This window comes from Lepidochelys kempii, chromosome 2 (assembly GCF_965140285.1).
Source record: "Lepidochelys kempii isolate rLepKem1 chromosome 2, rLepKem1.hap1, whole genome shotgun sequence".
In the NCBI taxonomy this organism is placed as follows: Eukaryota; Metazoa; Chordata; order Testudines; family Cheloniidae; genus Lepidochelys; species Lepidochelys kempii.
In genome coordinates this window covers 61,269,627-61,288,854 of record NC_136381.1, presented here as the reverse complement: position 1 = coordinate 61,288,854, position 19,228 = coordinate 61,269,627, and the positions used below count along the sequence as shown (strand labels likewise).

The following is a 19,228-nucleotide window of genomic DNA, read 5'->3' as shown; positions in this document are numbered from 1 at the left end:
GCTGCCGGCTAGTGCTGGGGGTGGTTCCCCCCTCCCCCCAAGCCTGGGAGCCGGGGAGCAGAGCAGCCTGGGGCCCTAGGCCTCGGCAGGCGGAAGCGAGGGGGGCTGGCCCCAGGCCTCCATGGGGGACGGGGGGGGAAAGGGGGGAATGGCCACTTCCTGCGGGAAGTGGAATGACCCGGCCCCAGCCTGCTCCGCTCCCCTGGCTCCCAGGCTTGGGGGCAGGGGGGAACCGCCACCCAGCACTTGCCAGCGGCGCGGCTGGCAGCCAGGGGAGCAGATCAGGCTGGAACCGGGTCATTCCACTTCCCGCAGGAAGTGGCCAGCCCCCTCCCTGCCCCTGCGAAGGCCTGGGGCCAGCCCCACATGGCCTGCCCCGGAGGCCTGGGGCCAGCCCACTCTGCCCCCACCCCCGGCTCCCGCCTGTGGAGGCATGGGGCCAGCACCCTCATTCCCCCCCGTGGAGGCCTGGGGCCCCTAGAGCACCAAAATAGCTAGGGATGGCCCTGCTGAAATACGTAATATTGATAGATAAATATTCTTTTGTTAGATTTCATAGTAAAAAAAAAATCAGCCACTGCAGATGTGCACCGCTGTAGTGCTTAAGGATGATACCTATGCTGTTAGGAGGGACACTTGAAAGTAATCTGCCTCCCTGTCAAGTTAGCGCTATCTACTGGAGGTTAGGTTGGTTTAACTGCATCACTCAGTGAGGTGGATTTTTCACACTCCTGAGCAACATAGTTATAGTGACCTAATTTTTTTGGTAGACCAGACCATAGGAACCTCTTGAGGTGAATGAGGCTGTTCTGAGCTATTCTTTCATGCATCTCCGTTGGCTTGTGCTTGATTTATATTTGTAAGATAGATCTTCAAAACTAGGATGATTAAAATATGTATACATGTGTATGTTTATGTGGCCCACAGACCTCCCCACTGCGGCCTGCAGAAACTTTTTAGAAAGTTCTTTCATTTGGCCCTCGTGGCTGCCAGCCGAGGTGGGGAGGGGAATGGGCAGGAGAGATTCACATGCCCCTCCCCACAACGTTGCTCCATCCTGCTGCTGTTCGGACCCTCTCAGGGGTTGCACTCAGCAACATGTCATTCATAAAACTTTTGAGATCTGTGGCCTGGGGAACTCGGGCAGCTCACTCCCTGCATGCGGTTCAATCCCTGCTGTTGCTGGTGGAGCCAAGATCTATGCAGCCACGCTACTGGCTCTGTCTGCTGCAGGCGCTGCCCCTTGCAGCTCCCATTGGCTGCGGGAGAGGGACAGAGATACCATCACTAGTCGCCGGGCAGAGTCAGCCATGGAGGCATCGTCACTTTTTTCTACAATGTAACAAGTCACAATACTGAACACAACTATCTGATGCACACCTTGCTGGAATCCTGAAGATTTAAACTGATGACGAACACCGCCAATTCCAAGATAAGTGGACTGTTGATTATTTTGTCACTGAGTACAAACAGACTGCCTCATGCTTGATCTGCAAAGACAAAGTTGCTGTTTTAAAAGACTACAATATCAAACGACATTACACAACGAAACGTGCACAGCAATATGATAAATATCAGGAAGGAGAGAGAGAAGATGGTCTTACAATTGAAAAAAGAATTAGCGAAGCAGCAGCTTTTTCAGAAAGCGAGAAAAGAGTCAGAGTCAGCGGTTTTGGCAAGTTATGTCATGAGTGAAATGATTGCCAAATGTGGGAAGCCATTTACTGATGGTGAATTTATTAAACAATGCTTTATTAAAGTCAGTGACATCATATATCCTGATAAAAGAGATGTTTTCAGCAATAACAGCCTATCTCCAAATACAGTAGCAGAGCATAGTCTTGAGCTCTCTAAAGATATATTGATGGGCAGCTCATCGAGAAAAGCACAGCTTTCCGTGCATATTCAGTCGCAATTGGTGAGAGTACCGATTTGGTTGACAGTACGCAGCTTGCCATATTTATGAGAGGCGTTGGTGAAAACTTTGCAGTAACTGAAGAACTGCTCAGCTTGTCAACAATGGCCAGTGAAATTTTTCACTGCCCCACAGAAGCACTGGAACAACGCAGTCTGCCATGGCATATATTAGCAGGCTTAACCACTGACAGGGCCCCAACAATGATTGGTCAGAAAAACGGATTGGTAGCACTAGTACAAAGAAAGATGGCCGAGCAAAACGCTGAGCAACCAATAGCGTTACACTGCATCATTCACCAACAAGCACTGTGCAGTAAATCTTTGAAATCTGACAGTCATGTCAGTTGTTGTGAAATGTGTGAATTACATTCGTTCAAGGGGCAGACAGTTTCGTGCTTTCTTGGAGGAAATTGAATCTAAATATGGTGACTTAAGAACTTAAGAAAGGCCATACTGGGTCAGACCACGGGTCCATCCAGCCCAGTAGCCTGTCTACCAACAGTGACCAATGCCAGGTGCCCCAGAGGGCGTGAACCTAATATGTAATCATCTAGTGATCTCTCTCCTGCCATCCATCTCCACCATCTGACAAAGAGAGGCTAGGGACACCATTCCTTACCCATCCTGGCTAATAGCCATTAATGGATTTAACCTCCATGAATTTATCCAGTTCTCTTTTAAATCCTGTTATAGTCCTAGCCTTCACAACCTCCTCAGGCAAGGAGTTCCACAGGTTGACTGTGCACTGAGTGAAGAAGAACTTTCTTTTATTTGTTTTAAACCTGCTGCCCATTAATTTCATTTGGTGGCCCCTAGTTCTTGTATTATGGGAAAAAGTAAATAACTTTTCCTTATTTACTTTCTCCACACCACTCATGATTTTATATACCTCTATCATATCCCCCCTTAGTCTCCTCTTTTCCAAGCTGAAAAGTCCTAGCTTCTTTAATCTCTCCTCATATGGGACCTGTTCCAAACCCCTAATCATTTTAGTTGTCCTTTTCTGAACCTTTTCTAATGCTAGTATATCTTTTTTGAGATGAGGAGACCACATCTGTATGCAGTATTCAAGATGTGGGCGTACCATGGATTTATATAAGGGCAATAAGATATTCTCCATCTTATTCTCTATCCCTTTTTTAATGATTCCTAACATCCCATTTGCTTTTTTGACTACCGCTACACACTGCGTGGACATCTTCAGAGAACTATCCATGATGACTCCAAGATCTTTCTCTTGATTAATTGTAGCTAAATTAGCCCCCATTATATTGTATGTATAGTTGGGGTTATTTTTTCCAGTGTGCATTACTTTACATTTATCCACATTAAATTTCATTTGCCATGATGCCCAATCACTTAGTTTTGTGAGATCTTTTTGAAGTTCTTCACAGTCTGCTTTGGTCTTAACTATCTTGAGCAGTTTAGTATCATCTGCAAACTTTGCCACCTCACTGTTTACCCCTTTCTCCCGATCATTTATGAATAAATTGAATAGGATTGCTCCTAGGACTGACCCTTGGGGAACACCACTAGTGACCCCTCTCCATTCTGAAAATTTACCATTTATTCCTACCCTTTGTTCCCTGTCTTTTAACCAGTTCTCAATCCATGAAAGGATCTTCCCTCTTAACCCATGACAACTTAATTTACATAAGCACCTTTGGTGAGGGACCTTGTCAAAGGCTTTCTGGAAATCTAAGTACACTATGTCCACTGGATCCCCCTTGTCCACATGTTTGTTGACCCCCTCAAAGAACTCTAAATTAGTGAGACATGATCTCCCTTTACAGAAGCCATGTTGACTTTTGCGCAACAATTTATGTTCTTCTATGTGTCTGACAATTTTATTCTTTAGTATTGTTTCAACTAATTTGCCCGGTATTGACGTTAGACTTACCGGTCTGTAATTGCCTGGATCACCTCTTGAGCCCTTCTTAAATATTGACATTACATTAGCTATGTTCCAGTCATTGGATACAGTAGCTGATTTAAAGGACAGGTTACAAACCATAGTTAATAGTTCTGCAATTTCACATTTGAGTTCTACTCTTGGGTGAATGCCATCTGGTCCTGGTGACTTGTTACTGGTAAGTTTCTCAATTAATTCCAAAACCTCCTCTAGTGACACTTCAGTCTGTGACAATTCCTCAGATTTGTCACCTACAAAAGATGGCTCAGGTCTGGGCATCTCCCTAACATCCTCAGCCATGAAGACTGAAGCAACGAATTCATTTAGTTTCTCTGCGATGACTTTATCGTCTTCAAGCGCTCCTTTAGTATCTTGATCGTCCAGGGACCCCACTGGTTGTTTAGCAGGCTTCCTGCTTCTGATGTACTTAAAAAACATTTTGTTATTACCTTTTGAGTTTTTGGCTAGCTGTTCTTCATACTCCTTTTTGGCTTTTCTTATTACATTTTTACATTTAATTTGGCAGTGTTTATGCTCCTTTCTATTTACTTCACTAGGATTTGATTTCCGCTTTTTAAAACTTCTTTGACATCGTTGTTAAGCCATGGTGGCTCTTTTTTAGTTCTTTTTCTGTGTTTTTTAATTTGGGGTATGCATTTAAGTTGAGCCTCTATTATGGTGTCTTTGAAAAGTGTCCATGCAGCTTGCAGGGATTTCACTCTAGTCACTGTACCTTTTAATTTCTGTTTAGCTAACCTCCTCATTTTTGCATAGTTCCCCTTTCTGAAATTAAATGCCACAGTGTTGGGCTGTTGAGGTGTTCTTCCCACCACAGGAATGTTAAATGTTGTTATATTATGGTCACTATTTCCAAGCGGTCCTGTTATAGTTACCTCTTGGACCAGATCCTGTGCTCCACTGAAGACTAGATGGAGAGTTGCCTCTCCCCTTGTGGGTTCCTGTACCATCTGCTCCAAGAAGCAGTCATTTAATGTATCAAGAAATTTTGTCTCTACATTTCATCCTGAGGTGACATGTATCCAGTCAATATTGGGATAATTAAAATCCCCCACTATTACTGAGTTTTTTATTTTGATAGCCTCTCTAATCTCCCTTAGAATTTCATCTAAGCACTGTCCTGGTCAGGTGGTCGATAATAGATCCCTACTGTTATATTCTTATTAGAGCATGGAATTACTATCCATAGAGATTCTATGGAACATGTGGATTCATTTAAGATTTTTATTTCATTTGATTCTACACTTTCTTTCACATATAGTGCGACCCCCCAGCCGGCACAACCTGTTCTGTCCTTCTGATATATTTTGTACTCCAGAATGATTGTGTCCCATGGATTGTCCTCACTCCACCAGGTTTCTGTAATGCCTATTATATCAATATCCTCCTTTAACACAAGGCACTCTAGTTCACCCATCTTATTATTTAGACTTCTAGCATTTGTGTATAAGCACTTTAAAAACTTGTCACTGTTTGTCTGCCCTTTTCTGATGTGTCAGATTCTTTATGTGAATGTTTCTTGTCTGGTCTGACCCATACTTCATCCTCTTCCATCCTCTCTTCCTGACTAAAACCTAGAGAATCTCTATCAATACACTCTCCTCTAAGAGAAGACTCTGTCCGATCCACGTGCGCCTCAGCAGCAATTGGCTTTCCCCCATCTCTTAGTTAAAAACTGCTCTGCAACCGTTTTAATGTTAAATGCTAGCACTTTGGATCCACTTTCATTTAGGTGGAGCCCATCCTTCCTGTATAGGCTCCCGCATCCCAAAAGTTTCCCCAGTTCCTAATAAATCTAAATCTCTCCTCTCTACATCATCGTCTCGTTCACGCATTGAGGCTCTGAAGCTCTGCCTGCCTATGTAGAACTGGAAGCATTTCTGAGAATGCCACCATAGATGTCCTGGATTTCAGTCTCTTTCCTAGCAGCCTAAATTTGGCCTCCAAGATGTCTCTCCTACCCTTCCTTATGTCTTTTGTACATAGTTCACTGAGGTGCAGTAGATAAACAGAGGTTCTACTTTAAAGAGAATCTTCGAATTGAAAACAGAGGTGAAAACATTCATGGAAGAAACTAAAATGCCTGTATCACAATTTGAAGATCACAAATGGATGACAGATCTTGCTTTCCTTGTTGACATAACACAAGATCTGAATATCCTAAACCTGAAGCTGTGAGGTCCAGGCAAGCCGGTGACAGCCGTGTATGATAATGTGATAGCATTCACAACTAAACTAAATTTGTGGAAAAATCAGATTTCTCAGGGGAGTGTCACTCATTTCCCAGCATGCAAGTCACTTGTGGAAGAGCTCGACTCTGAAATACAGTTCCATAGTTCTGAATACACTACTAAGCTTGACCTGCTTTTGCAAGGATTTGATCAGCAGTTTGCAGATTTCAGAAAGCACAAAGGAAGCTTCGATATGTTTGCTAATCCATTTTCTGTTGATGTGGAAACAGCACCATGTGATTTACAAATAGAAGTCATTGATATGCAGTGCAACACATCTTTAAAGACTAAATTCAGAGAAACCGAGGATGTCAGAGTTCTTCAGACAGCTACCATCATCTTTCCCAAATCTTTGCAAAACCTTCAGAAAAATCATGTCCTTTTTTGGCAGTACTTACATTTGTGAGAAACTTTTTTCCACAATGAATATAAAGAAGTCAAAATACTGAACACAACTATCTGATGCACACCTTGCTGCAATCCTGAAGGTTTCAACCGCTCAGTCATTGAGGCCAAACATCAACAAACTGACAGAACTGAAGCGTTGCCAGGTGTCTGACAAACACTAAAAACTCTCTGGCAGGCGAAGAATTGTATAAAATTGTATGACAGTTTTATTATTTCTAAGAAATTTGAAATAAAAAATACAATATAAACATTTTCTTTTCTGAACACCATCTTCAGTGACATTATTGGCACTGGCCCTAAGGTAAATTGAGTTTGAGACCCCTGGCTTAGATTCTGTAGCACAGTTCTTTGGCAAGGGGAGGGCAAGATGACAATTCTTAAGCATATGCTTTATAATCATAGATAGATGGAGGTCTCCACCCATTATGCAAGAAACAGAACAATTCATTCAGCAGCTTCAGTTTAGAACGACAGGTCATCCATTCTGAACGGATGTAGTACTAAAAAGTCTCAATCTTGAAATCAGCAGGTCAAGAGCGCCTTCCATCAGTGTTAATGTATTTTGCATGAATGCGAAACTTGGGGATTCTTGATTTCTGGCTCAAAAGGGTTAAATAATGATGCGCATGCAATCACTATTTTAAGCTGCCTAGATTAGATACAAGATGTTTCTACTCTTCATGCATCACTTATTACTGCAGATGACTATCAGCATTGTTCTTTAAAATGATATGCCTCCACTTGATATCTTAGAGGATTCTATATAGAGGAATATTTGTGAGGCACATTAGGGTTACAATTGAGTATGTGCTTCTTTAAACCCTTGATATCTATGTGTAAAAGTGAAATTACATTTTCCCTCTCTATTTGTCATGTTAATTTATCACATCTTGTTTCAAATTAGACTGTAAGTGCTCAGGACAGGGGCCATGTTTTCTTGGAATTTGTGTACACAACCCACTATAACAGAGCCCGTGACCTGTTTGGGCCTTTGGGTGCTGGCCAGTATAGATGTCAGCAGGAATACTTTTCAGCCACTTGGGCATCAGGGTGCCACAAATTACTCTTTCCTGTCACCAAAAGGTCAAAAGGCTTGCAACATTTATTCTTTATGACATAAAGGACATATAAAAGTTTTGTGCCTGTAGATTGTTTTATTAAGCTAAGAAACCCTGTTTATTCTGTATTTCCCCCTACCCCCAACCTATGGGAAATCACTGCCTTTGGCTCCAGGTAAAGGGGAAGAAGGGTGTCAAGTTTTTTGTCAAATCTGAATTTCACATTAGGAAACATTCAAACTCATTGTGTTGATATATAAATATTGGAGCGCATGATATAATTTGACATGAGCAGGGGCATGCACAGGATCTAATTAGTCTTTTCCATCTCTTTGATTTTATGAGTAGCCTGCACCCAATCTATCCTCACTCTAGGAGATATTATTTATTATTTACTAATTAAGTGATGAAAGCATGCTCAGTGCTGTACCAAATGTAAATATTGAGAGTACCTGTATAAAAGACAGAGAACCCAGAAAATTCTGGAACAGCCATCCAAGGGAAGAAATGGGGGCAAAACACCTAGCTGGCCTCAAGACTGAGCTTGGTAAGTTTATGGAGGGGATGGTATGATGAGATTGCATATGATGGCACGTTATCTATCTGCAACTGCTAGCAGCAAATATCTCCAGTAGCTGGTGATGGGACACTGGATGGGGAGGGCTCTGAGTTACTACAGAAAATTGTTTCCCCAGTGTCTGGCTGGTGGGTCTTGCCCACATGCTCATGGTCTAACTGATTACCATAGTTGGGGTCAGGAAGGAATTTCCCCGAGTCAGATTGGCAGAGACCATGGAGTTTTTTTTGCCTTCCTCTGCACCATGGGGTACGGATCACTTGCAGGTTTAAACTAGTGTCACTGGTGAATTCTGTGTAAGTTGAAGTCTTAAAACCATGATTTGAGGACTTCAGTAACTCAGCCAGTGGTTAGGAATCTATTACAAAACTGGGTGGGTGATGTTTTGTGGCCTGTAGTGCAGAGGTGGTCAGACTAGATGATCACGATGGTCCCTTCTGACTGTAAAGTCTATGAGGATGTCCTGGGAACCTCAGAGGAAGTGGTCACATTAGGTAGCTTTTTAAAATCTAATAATGCTGATACAGAGATACTCCATCTAGAGACAAAAAACAGAGTATGTTCTCAAGAAGAACTTGTAATCAATCTAAAAGTCCATCTAAAGAGCAAGGATTATGTTTAACAGGAACAGTGCACTAGATTTTTACTTGTGGTAACGTAGTTTCAAATATTAATCAATATGTGATATCTAGGCAGATGACCAGTGAGAGTGAATTTTGTGGTTTTGTTATAATCCCCATTTGTGCACATCCCAAAACCACCATACAACAAGCAAAGGTAAGAACTAGTATGGTGGGCATGCAAGTCTTTTTTCCCATTCATCTGCTCTCACCATGTCCTTATAATGTTGGAGAACAAACACCTGTCTTCTACGTCAACAAGCAAGAGAGAGGAAGATCTGCCTCCCTGTGTTCAGAAGTGGTAAGCCTGAGGATGAGGTGTATCAGCAATCACATCACCCTATCAGCAGCCTGCCTTCTGGGGAAGCAGAATATGCTCACAGACTGCTTCAGCAGACGCTCGCACTCACCCATGAATGGAAACTTCACAACATGGTGCTGCACACCCCAACCAGAGATCTATTCACTACTCAAACAAACAGAAAATGCACCACGTATTGCTCCAGGGGAGCCCTAGGTCACTGCTGCCAGAGCAGTGCTTTGCTTCTTATCTGGTCAGACCAGTTCAACTATGCCCTTTCACCGATGCTGTTCCTGCCAGAAGTTCTACGCAAGATCTGACAGGGTATAGCAAGGCCCCCTTCTGGCCAGACAGTTCTGGTTTCCCCGGACTCCTGCATATGTCATTTTGCCCATCAGTTATCTTCCCAATATTCCCTGGGTTCCTGACCCAATGCAATGGCAAGATCAAACACCCCAATCCATGACCACTCCACCTCAGGGCATGATATTTGGATGGGCGTGATACCCTAGACATCATCTCTAATAGCAGAAAAGACTCTGCTAGGAAATGTCTACCTAAGTGGAAATGCTTCTCATCTTGGACACAACAAAGAGGTGTCCGACCAGAGATTACAGATATTCCTCTCATTTTAGACTATATCCTATCTTCGAAGACCTCGGGTCTACATCAACTCCCTATCAGTCCACTTAGCAGCGATTAGTGCATACCATTCAACTGCTCGAGGTTACTCAATTTTCACATACCTACTGAACTATGAATTCTGGAAAGACTTTCCTGTCTACTTTGAGCCTTTAGCTACTTTCTCCATGTCTCTCCTGTCCATGAAGGTCACCTTTCTCGTAGCTATTACATCACCAAGAAGGGTTGGTGAACTGGGAGCAATGATGGCAGATTCTTCATAAACTGTATTCTGTAAAGATAATTTCTTTGCATTATACCTCAAATTTATCTCCAAAGTAGTTTTGGAATTTCATCTTAACCAATATATGCACTTACTTGTGTTCTTCCCGAAATGAAGACTCCATTCCCTTGGTGTTTAACAAGCCTTGGCCTTTTACCTGCACAGAACAAAACCAATCAGGAAATCTCTGAGACTGATTGTCGCCATAGCAGAGAGCATCAGAAGGTATGCCATCTCCACCAAGAGAATCTCCAAATGGATATCTGGATACATTCTACTCTTCTATCAGCTCTCAAACCTCCCCCAACCAAAGGCTTCTCTTCAGGATGTACCCCTCCTGGACATCTGCATAGTGGCCATGTGGAGTTCTATTCACATGTTTCAGAGTAACAGCCGTGTTAGTCTGTATGAAGTGAGCTGTAGCTCACGAAAGCTCATGCTCAAATAAATTGGTTAGTCTCTAAGGTGCCACAAGTACTCCTTTTCTATTCACATGTTTGTGAGTCATTATGCCCTGACACATGACTCTGCTGCTGATGCCTTCTTCAGGACAGTGGTTCTCTGCTCAACCCTACCATCCATGTCCTCGCACCGTCCTACTTAGGTACTGCTTGTCAATCACCCATAGTGCAATACAATAGGGACCATCACTCAAAGAAGAAAAGGAGGTTGCTTACCTGTAACTGGAGATTCTTCGAGATGTGTGGTCCCTATCTGTATTCCACTACCTGCCCTCCTTCCCCTCTGCTTCGGATCTTCTCTGATTCACGGTGGACAAGGAACTGGAGAGGCAGTCGATCTGCCCCACCCTTTATCACCTTGCTCAGAGGCACAAGGTTAGCCAGGGCGCATGCACAGACCAAAGGACACTACTTTCCATTTCTCTGGCTCCAGGTGTATGGTGTGCATGCGTAACCCCACTGTGGAATACAGATAGGGACCATACATCTCAAAGAACCTCCAGTAGGTTAGTAACCTCCTCTTTCAGAGCCAAAGATGTTTAAAGTAACAGGTTGTGATAAGTAGCGTATAATGATGGAAAATTGCAGAGGTGAAAGTAAATGCTTCTATTCTCGGTTCTTCTGTTAAGCATGTGATTTTATCACAATATACTGTAGAAATATTTGAGAAACTAAGAGCAATGGCATTGTTATGTATAGTCACTAAGAATACTGATATTTTTAGGTAGAGAGATAAGGTGTACAAGGTAATATCTTCTATTGGATTAACTTTTGTTGGTGAAAGAGACAAACATCAAGCTTACACAGAACTCATAGCTTTTATTTAAGACTTCAGTTGGCTAAGTATTATGAAATCAAAAAATAATGCAAAACATTGACAACTTATTTGTTCCAGTTCTTCTTTCCATGTTGTTTCAAAGTATGTTACAAAATGCTAAAAAGGTTGTGAGAACTTCTGTTGTGTTTTTAAAACCTTAGTATGTCCCCAAGAAATGCAGCAAAACCACATAAACTCACACAAGAGAGAGAAACATGGAGTTAATTATGATTGTAGTTCACTGTAGTTCACTCAGCGCGCAGTCAACCTGTGGAACTCCTTGCCTGAGGAGGTTGTGAAGGCTAGGACTATAACAGGGTTTAAAAGAGAACTGGATAAATTCATGGAGGTTAAATCCATTAATGGCTATTAGCCAGGATGGGTAAGGAATGGTGTCCCTAGCCTCTGTTTGTGAGAGGGTGGAGATGGATGGCAGGAGAGAGAACACTAGATCATTACCAGTTAGGTTCACTCCCTCTGGGGCACCTGGCATTGGTTACTGTTGGTAGACAGGATACTGGGCGGGATGGACCTTTGGTCTGACCTCGTATGGCCATTCTTATGTTCTTATTTTTTTAATCAAGTGTGCTACAGCAGAATACACTCAGTGAAAATGATCTTCATGAAGAGTGATTCATAATTAATGGATCTTGCCATTTTAATAGTAAAGCAGCTTTTTGGGGAGCTGCAGTGTTCTTTTGTGTTACTGGAAAGCCTCAGCATGTTTGCGATACTAATTGCACTAGAATAGGGACTAAGCCTGAAGTCTGGCCAAAGCCAGTGGTAGAGGCATCTATCAGATCTCATTAGTGCCGCTGATGTTGTCTGTGCTCCTGTGCAGTTTGTGGAGCTCTGGTGCTAGCCGCACCAGCAGAGTGTGGCGTGCTGATTGAGCAGACCTTGATGATGTTCATAAAAAAAGAAGGCTCGGTTCGGTGGTAAAGCCACTTGGCGAGGTTTATTGTCGACCAGGCTCGGCCCTAGTGCCCTGGCTCAACTGTTACAGATACGCTAACACAGGTATACCTGCGACAAAGTCTCCCTTGCCATAGTGTCGTCTTATGACTTCTCCTTTTATACATTGTTACAAACCAGTTACATATTACATTCCAGATGATGTTACCACCTTGTACCCTATCGTTTGAACAAAACATCCTCATCCTTATCTTTATGAGGGGTCTGTATGTTCTTAATCCATCCTTTCAGGTCAGGAATGTGCTTAGTTGGTTAGGTGATACCTAGATGTTACAGTTCTGACAAGGCCTATTTTAGTTCACTGCCTTTGATTCATACTGTTAGCTATGCTTAGCGCTCTTGCAAGGCCTACACCAGATACCAAACTTATGTTGTTGGGCATGAAAGGCGCAACCTGGAGGCTGAAACAGGCAGTGGAGACAAGTGTCATACTTTGTGTGTTTCACAGCAAAGGAGGGATTGAAAACTGTTTTGAAAGGAAGACAGGATCATCATGAGAAAGACACAAAGGACATAAACACCACTTGAGAGTACATCTACAGTAGTCACAGGATACACATTTGTAACCTGATGCAGTTAGAATACTTTTGGGGGCTTATTAACGTAAGTGGGACTTAGCCTGATTACATAATATGTTAACAACTCAGGTATGATCAAGAAGCCTGATTACAGAATGTTGTTAAGGAACATAGTCACCCATAGATCTCCCTTATAAACAGAAATACCAAAAGCGCCAACTGGCAGAGGGCGTGTAAGGTGTACAGGGGTTTACAGGGATCCCCTGGGTCTGATGTCTGCATAATAGTGAGCCAGAGGATGTCATGTGAAGTCTCTACTAACAGCCAGTAACACATTGGTCATTCTAATCATTGCAAGATGTATGGATCAATGATATTTAAGTAGTTATCTGTCTATCTTGAAAACTACATTCTTCAGGTATGTGAGTTAAGACAGATCGCCGGAAGGTGATTTAAACTGGTTCAGTTTGGGCAGTGGGTAGTAGATGCTTAACTTTCTGGCTAGTCAAAGTATATTTTATGGCTTACAGCAGGGGTAGGCAACCTATGGCATGTGTGCCGATTTTCAGTGGCACTCACACTGCCCGGGTCCTGGCTACCCGTCCAGGGGGGTCTGTGTTTTAATTTAATTTTAAATGAAGCTTCTTAATCATTTTAAAAACCTTTTTTTATTTACGTTACAAACAACAATAGTTTAGTTATATATTAAAGACTTATAGAAAAAGACCTTCTAAAAATGTTAAAATGTATTACTGGCACGCAAAACCTTAAATTAGAGTGAATAAATGAAGACTTGGCACACCACTTCTGAAAGGTTGCCGACCCCTGGCTTACAGTTTAAGACTTTTTACGTTACTGAGCCTGATGCTAATGAAGAGATTGTGAATTCACATAAGAGAAGATCTGCGGGAAAAAACAAACACAGAAGGTGGCATCGTATTTGATTAAAGACAATGGATTTTTGGGGTATAACTTGTGGGTACTCAGGTACACCTGGAATCCTTCACTGAGGAAAGGAACTGCCAGTGTGTTCTGTCTTGCAAAAGGAGGGTCACAGCCAACCTGGCTGGAAAACACTGCTAAGACTTTAGCTAAACTTCATTAGACAAGACAGCATGTTGTTAATTAAGTCTAGGCCCTAGAAGGCATGTTATGATTTTATTTTACGTGTAACCATTTGTTTCCAGTATTTCCACTTGCTATTATTTTAATATCTAGTCTTTGTTAAATAAATGTTTGCTTGATTTCAATGTAAATGTAAGTGTTATGGGTTAAATGGAGCGGTGATCTGAAGGGAAACTGGTAAGCTGGTGTGTAGTGTTCCTTTGGAAGCAACACATTGCTCCAGGAGGATACCTGGAGAGCTCGAGGGTTGGAGTGTCTATCCAGGTAAGGGCAGCTAGTAGCGAGAAGCCTCACTGGGTACTCCAAGAAGCATCACATATACCCATTACATACATGTTATTGTTATGCAGTATCGCTAAGCTTAGTGGTTCCCCATGGGATGTCCCAATGAAAGGTATTTATTTGTTTAGTGTATCTGTGTCAAGTTGTGTGTGCTATATTAGCACTGCTTGTTTAACAACTAAATGTAATCAGACTTATCACTGTGGTAATTTGATTTTCTTGAGAGAGTTGTTCACTTTCCCTTTTCCAGGCACTAATGGGGAAACCTTTCCAGCTTTTGAAGAAGTTAATTTATCTTCACAGCCACCGCCATCTGCAAGGGAGAGGAGACGAATAAAGAAGAAAGCAATGGAATTTACTGTATGTATGAAATGTTTCTCTCCCCACTTCTGCACCTCTCTTTTGCATTTGATGGAGAAACCTCAGGGGTTTCTGAGAAGAGAGACTAATACGAGTAGGGGTATGGAAAAACTGTTGTATAGCGAGACTGAGAAGATTTGGGTAGTTTACTTTACAAAGGAGACTAATAAGAGGGGACATGATAGAAGTATGTAAAATAATGATTGGTATAGAGAAGATAGTTTGGGAGCTTCTGTTCTCTCTTTTATAACACAAGAACAAAGGAACAATCAATGAAATCAAAAGGTGACAAACTGAAAACTGATTAATGGAAATCCTTTTTTTTTTTTTTTTTTTTTTTACATGCTATGTAGTTAAACTGTGGAACTTATTACCACAGGATGTCATTGAGACCAAAAACTTAGCAAGATTCAAAAAGGTAGCTAGCATCAATTTTGGAAGAGATATTAAACCTCATTTTGCAGGGCAAATTAATTTCTAACTATTAGACAAGTCTCCTTCCAATTCCTATTTTGGAGTTTCTTGCATCTTCCTCTGAAACAAGTGGTATTGGCCACAGTCAGAGAGAATACAGTAGATCAGATGACAAATTACTGTGATTCCTATTTCAATAGGAATCACAGTAAATGGCTGTAGATGATGTGTATATACACCGTATAAATGGGTTGTATCCATAGTGGCCTTTTGACAGGAGTGTCATATATATTGAAATCTTCCCATATTTTCTAAATCTGCAGGATGATGTCCCTTTTAGCAAATCTCCACCGCCACAGCCTGACAGCTTCTCTTTGTGCTCAAGCTCCAGTCTCAATGTTGATCAGCTGAAAGCCAGGAATGAAGAACGATTGCGAAGATTGAATGAGTTGCAGAAGAAATCTGTTAACCTAGGTATGACTTTGTTCGATGTTAAAGATAAAGAAACAGATATTAACAGACAAACTATTTGTAGACTAAACAAAAAGAAATTGGCTGAGGCAGTCAAAGTAGATTATTTTAACATAATTTAATACTCTACATCATTGGTTTGCTGGAAAATCAGTTGATAAAAAAGGTTTGAATTGAAGTTTTGTTGCAAGTTTTGAGAGGTCAGGGATACAATAAGGAAAATGAAAGGATATGATATACCAACTCAAGACTTGTATTGCATCTAGGATAGTGGTATACAACCTAATATCTGATGTGTCTGTGAAAAGAAGTAATACCCTCCAATAAAACCCATAATGCAGCTGGCCAGTTGAGCGATGAATATGGAAGCTATATTCTTTTTTACCCCCTGTGGAGATCAGCGCATGCTATGAAGCATAATGTTTCATTACTCCAGTCTTGGCACACGTAACTACAGATTATGTTGGTGATAAAATTCTCAAATTGTGGTACTGAACTCTGAGCTGCTGTCACAAAGAATTCCACAGGCTGACTTTATGGAGAAGCATTTCCTTTTTGTTCTGAAAGTGTCTGGTTTTAATTACATGTACTTATTTGTCCCGCAATCAGTATGTTGGGACACACTACTCAGTTGTGCTGAAAATACTCTTTGGCATAAGTCTTAAATCCCATCTTTGAGTATAACTAATCAACATCCTGTCTAAGCAGTTTTAAAACCAGTATTTTTTTTTTATTTGAAGGCATTATTCAGAAGGCATCACAAAATGCTTTACAAACTGTAAACTAAAACATCTTCCCTTGATTTTGTAGCAAATGGTACTCTTACAACCAGAGTTGTTCTTGTCATCACTGGCTCACAGTAATTTTCATGCAATAGTGCAACAGTGTTGAAAAACCTAGCATGCTTGACTTCAGTTGTGTTTTTACTCTGCCTTCTATTCATTTCTGTCTTCTTTGCAGCTAAACGCTCTCTGTTCCCAAACCCTCATTACTCCATACAATTCAAATACATCTTCACCATATTCAGTCCTCCCCTGCCTATCTACCCAACTTCTTTTCTTGTTCAATCACACCCCTCATGGTTTCACTTAGAATTGTGTGAACAAAGTTGCTATTAATTATATATAACTTGGTTGGTCTTCCTTTTTTGAGCCACAGTCTCCACCTTTTCTTCCTCTGCTACTTTGACTCCCTTGTCTCTGAATGAGGGTCTTCCTTCTTATTATCCATTTGTGTTAACTAGTAGTATTTTACTAGATTAAGAAGTTGGATTTTACAATAGCATTTAGTGTAATCTAGGCACAGCCTGTCCGTCTTTTAATGATTGTCTACATGGATTGCACTCTTGGTGCCCATGAGACTTATGCATGCGAGATCAGATTCTTTTGGCCAGCACTGTCTTTGTGACCCCCTCCCCAACGCAGGTCATAAAGGATGGAGGAGGTCCAGCCATCCCTTGGCTCCTTCTTTCCCCCTAGGGCAGCAAGATGGAACCCTTGCAGGGTCCACCTGCTTTCCTAGCAATAAACACTGTCCTGTTACTGAATTGTTAGTTACGAGTAAACTGGGGTTAGTTAATAATATAGATCAGGGATTCCCAAACTGTGATATGCATACCCCTGGGGGTATGTGAGACATCTCTGGAGAATATGGGGGAGAAATTGTGTAATGGTGGTTTTTATTGATTGCATTTGCATAATAGGCTATTCAGACGAAGCTTTAAAACTCTGTGGGAATTAGTTATATGAAATACAGAAGTTAATTTACTTCAAAATGTACCAGTGAGAACAGATACCTAGAGACTCTAACATACAGAGCCCTCACCTCCAATCACTGTACAGCGTGGGTTCAGTTGCCCAGCAACTGTCCAGTCTAGCTGAGCTCAGAATTAGGGGGTTTTTTTTGGTTGTATATGTTGCACTACAGCTATATCTGTATGTAACAGTGAAATATGGACAGATGGCTAATGACAGGTAGTGTTAAGAATAACACACAAATTATCAGCAGTGAGAAGGGCAGGGGTATGTGGGCTGCTGGTACATCTGGAAGGGGATACACAATAGGAGAAGTTTGTGAACCTCTGGTATAAATAATTACTTTTATTTTGCCCATTGGCATTAAAAGAAAGCCTTTTTATCAGTTAATATGCTAGGAACTCCTACCAATGGGGATATTAGCATGCTCATACACCTGAAGGGATTGCCTCACCTTAATCCTCCCTGTTGGTGCACAATAGGGACTTCTCTCCCACTCACCCTCCTTCCTCTCCATGGGGATCCCAATGGGAATCTGGGAAGGACTCTAGGGACTGCTCTCTCAGTAGGAAAAGACATGGATGTCATAGTAGACGGGCCTCTTGGTATCTTCCTCTGTGTCCAGCATTCCATTACCCATATGTCTATCAGCCTGGGCCTGTTGGGGGCCCTGGGGTGCAACCTCATTCACATAAGCCTGCGGCTACTGCCCCCCACTTCCAGGGCTAGATCCTCGTCTCCCAAGAGCCCAGTATAGACTTTGTTAGCCAGTCAAGTATTGCAATCTCAGATATTAGAGAGGTAGGAATGGAGAGTGACACAGATTAAGCAGTGGAGGGAGAAAAACTAATCCTGGCTGCAATTTCCTCATCTTTTCTCAATTAAGCAGTAAACTCTTTGATGTCTGCGCCAGTTTACAGTTTTAAGGCACTCCAAGACCTCATTAAATGTATGGCTGAGGCTCTCAACATACTGTGGAAGATGGTTCAAGAGAAATCACAAACTGCTGGACATTCTGTATCATTCCTTGCCTGGTAGGCTCATCATATGTATAAATGGGGGGCTGATAGTGTTACAACCTGCGAAAGATCTATGGCAGACTCCAGCATCCTCATCCAAGTATGCAGACTGAAGGTACCAAGTCCCTTTTAATGGATTTGAGTATTTCTGCTCTCACCCAGCGCTAGGATCTCTGGTTGTAGATGCTGTCCAGGAGAAGTCCAAACAACAAGGGCCTCTCAAGCCAACAACTAGTGAGAAGGACCCTGAAAAGTTGGTCTTATTTGGATGTAAAATCTACTTATCACCCAGCCTCCAAATGAGAGTAGCTAATAATGAAGTACTTCTCACAAAGTACAGTTACTTCCACTGGGACAAGGTGCCTCAATTTACAAAGAGGTTTCCTATGGAATATGAGGAAGAGTTAGAATCTATAATGAACAAAAGGCAGCTGGTGGCGTGCATTTCCCTACATTCAGCTCTAGATGCATCCAGTACAGTGGCACACACTGTGGCCACATCTGTGGTGATGAGAAGATAGTCCTGACTATTAGCATTTGGGATACCCAGAGTGGTTTCAACCAACTTCAAGCTCAGCCAAAGATATCAGTAAGAGCATGCCTCAGACTTCTGGGACACATGCCAGACTTCACCTATCTTCCATTCCAGGGTGGTTGAAATTAGCGTATCCACTCACGAGGCACCAAATGAACATGGTGGTAATGGTCCCTTAAAGCGGCCTCGCCTTGTGAAACTGGTGGAAAGACTCTCGTCAAGTGTGCAATAGAGTACCCTTTTCTGCGTCTCAACCTACCAAAACTCTGGTGTTAGATGCCTCCAAACAGGTTGGGAGAGCTCATTGACATAATCTTTAAATTCAGGGTATGTGTTTCCTTCAGGAATCTCACCTATACATAAATGCCTAGAGTGGAGAGCCATCCACCTGAGGTATAAAACATTTCTACTTTTACTCCAGGATCCGCAGTCCAGGACAGACAGACACCACAGTTATGCATTTTATCAGTAGACAGAGAGGAGCCAGGTCATCTCTGCTCTTTCAGGAAGCTGTTTGATTTTGGAATTGGTATATTCATCTCCAGATCATA

At 42.0% G+C, this 19,228-nt stretch overlaps 1 protein-coding gene across 14 annotated transcripts in view; it reads left to right on the top strand.

Moving 5' to 3' along the window:
- The window catches only part of CSPP1 (centrosome and spindle pole associated protein 1), a 178,579-nt gene that overhangs the window by 146,649 nt on the left and 12,702 nt on the right, over positions 1-19,228 (top strand). For all 14 annotated transcript variants that reach the window (XM_073330932.1, XM_073330936.2, XM_073330945.2 and 11 more), the window contains 2 exons: positions 14,375-14,484; positions 15,222-15,372. In XM_073330932.1, the coding sequence (XP_073187033.1) occupies positions 14,375-14,484; positions 15,222-15,372 (261 nt within the window). The remainder of the gene's footprint in view (positions 1-14,374; positions 14,485-15,221; positions 15,373-19,228) is intronic.